Source organism: Olea europaea, chromosome 7 (genome assembly GCF_002742605.1).
Source record: "Olea europaea var. sylvestris chromosome 7, O_europaea_v1, whole genome shotgun sequence".
Lineage (NCBI taxonomy): Eukaryota > Viridiplantae > Streptophyta > Magnoliopsida > Lamiales > Oleaceae > Olea > Olea europaea.
In genome coordinates, this window is record NC_036243.1 from 24,379,301 (window position 1) to 24,380,784 (window position 1,484).

The 1,484-nt window shown below is 33.6% G+C and overlaps 1 protein-coding gene across 1 annotated transcript; it reads left to right on the plus strand.

Moving 5' to 3' along the window:
* The first annotated feature begins 655 nt into the window (after nucleotides 1-655).
* LOC111398093 (1,4-alpha-glucan-branching enzyme 1, chloroplastic/amyloplastic-like) lies at nucleotides 656-1,484 on the plus strand. The gene is made up of 3 exons (XM_023025048.1): nucleotides 656-798; nucleotides 1,111-1,178; nucleotides 1,316-1,484. The coding sequence occupies exons 1-3, from the start codon at nucleotides 691-693 to the stop codon at nucleotides 1,482-1,484; spliced, it is 345 nt and encodes a 114-aa protein (XP_022880816.1). The 5' UTR covers nucleotides 656-690.

Here is a 1,484-nt window from a genome sequence, read left to right on the forward strand (position 1 = left end):
GTGGGTTTCAAGTACTTTAGACCCAAACGCTTATGGGAGCACATTGAGTAATTTACTTTTAAAATTGGCTTTGGTTAAATCTTTTGAATTTGAAAGGCTATTTAAATAACTTTGGTTACTATGTATTGCTATTGCAAATCAAATGAAATATTCATATATCAGAAAGAGAGTGTAATAGATGTAAAATAAATTAAAACTGAATCTTTTACAGTTTTTCTCACTATCATGTGACTTTTTTAAACAAATTTTTGATAACATTTTTTTTTTCCTATTTTAACACTCCAAGATTTAGAACGTAAAGTTTATGGTGTCGTCGAATCTTGATGTGTTTGGGTCGGTTCCCTCACATATCAAAAATTGAAAAATATAGGACATGGTAAGTGATGTGTCAGTTACTTGTTTGTGGCATTTCAGGCCCATGTCTCCTGCATTTCAACCAATAAACAAAATAAGACACTCCATGTGATGTGTGAAACGCTTGTCTCAGAGTGTCCAAGGCATGTGTCTGTGCTTCACAACTAATTACAATCTTATGCTTGCTCTTAACCAAGAATGTAATAGCCTTTTCTATTGAATCTATCTACAAACTTATTACATTTTTTCATGAACCATTGCCCTGCTACAAATTTATATGTATTTCATTCTAATATGTGCATCTCAATCCAACATTTTGCTCAATTGTCCTTGAAAATGCAGTTCATGAACAATTTTAACAGAGCTATGAATTTACTCGATGAAAAATTTTCGTTCCTTGCGTCAGAAAAACAGATAGTGAGCAGTGTGGATGAAGATGACAAGGTACAGATGCTTTATATACATATTGTCAAAGCTATATAGGATCCTTATAATGTGCTCTACTTGATTGAATTTTATGGATGCAAAGATTCGTGGTGCATTGCACACATGCACAAATATTCATATAGAGTGGTTTTTAGAATGATGCCACAAGTTTTAGCATACGAGACTTCCTATATTCCAGTATTCTTGTTTGAAAAGTTTCAGGAAAAAGAATCAGTTTGCTTGAAGATTACTAGTTCTGTCAGTTTTCTGACATATATGATAGAATTCAGTGCTTGTGTTTATTCATTAATTCCTTTTTCTACATCGCAGGTCATTGTCTTTGAGAGGGGAGACCTAGTATTTGTCTTCAACTTTCACCAAGTAAATACATATGAAGGGTATATAATTTTTTATGAACTAAATGACTTGCTTAATCATGGAGTTATTTCCACATTTACATATTATGGTTCGATTTGTTTGATACCAAGTTTTGTATGTTATTCTTAAAGTTTTGACTTGTACCTGCAACTTACAGATACAAAGTTGGCTGTGACTTGCCGGGAAAATATAGAGTTGCACTGGACAGCGATGCTACGGAATTTGGTGGACTTGGAAGAGTAAGGAACATGTTATACATTTCCCTCGTTTTGCTTAACATTCAACCCTACGACGTAGGACTCGTGTTACTTGCATGGCAAGCTTAA

Bases quoted from the DNA above. Each gene is read 5' to 3' on its own strand.
- LOC111398093 (XM_023025048.1), top strand. From the start codon at position 691: ATGCAGTTCATGAACAATTTTAACAGAGCTATGAATTTACTCGATGAA. The intron at 799-1,110 runs GTACAGATGCTT...TCTACATCGCAG, and splicing joins GTGTGGATGAAGATGACAAG to GTCATTGTCTTTGAGAGGGG. The intron at 1,179-1,315 runs GTATATAATTTT...TGCAACTTACAG, and splicing joins CAAGTAAATACATATGAAGG to ATACAAAGTTGGCTGTGACT.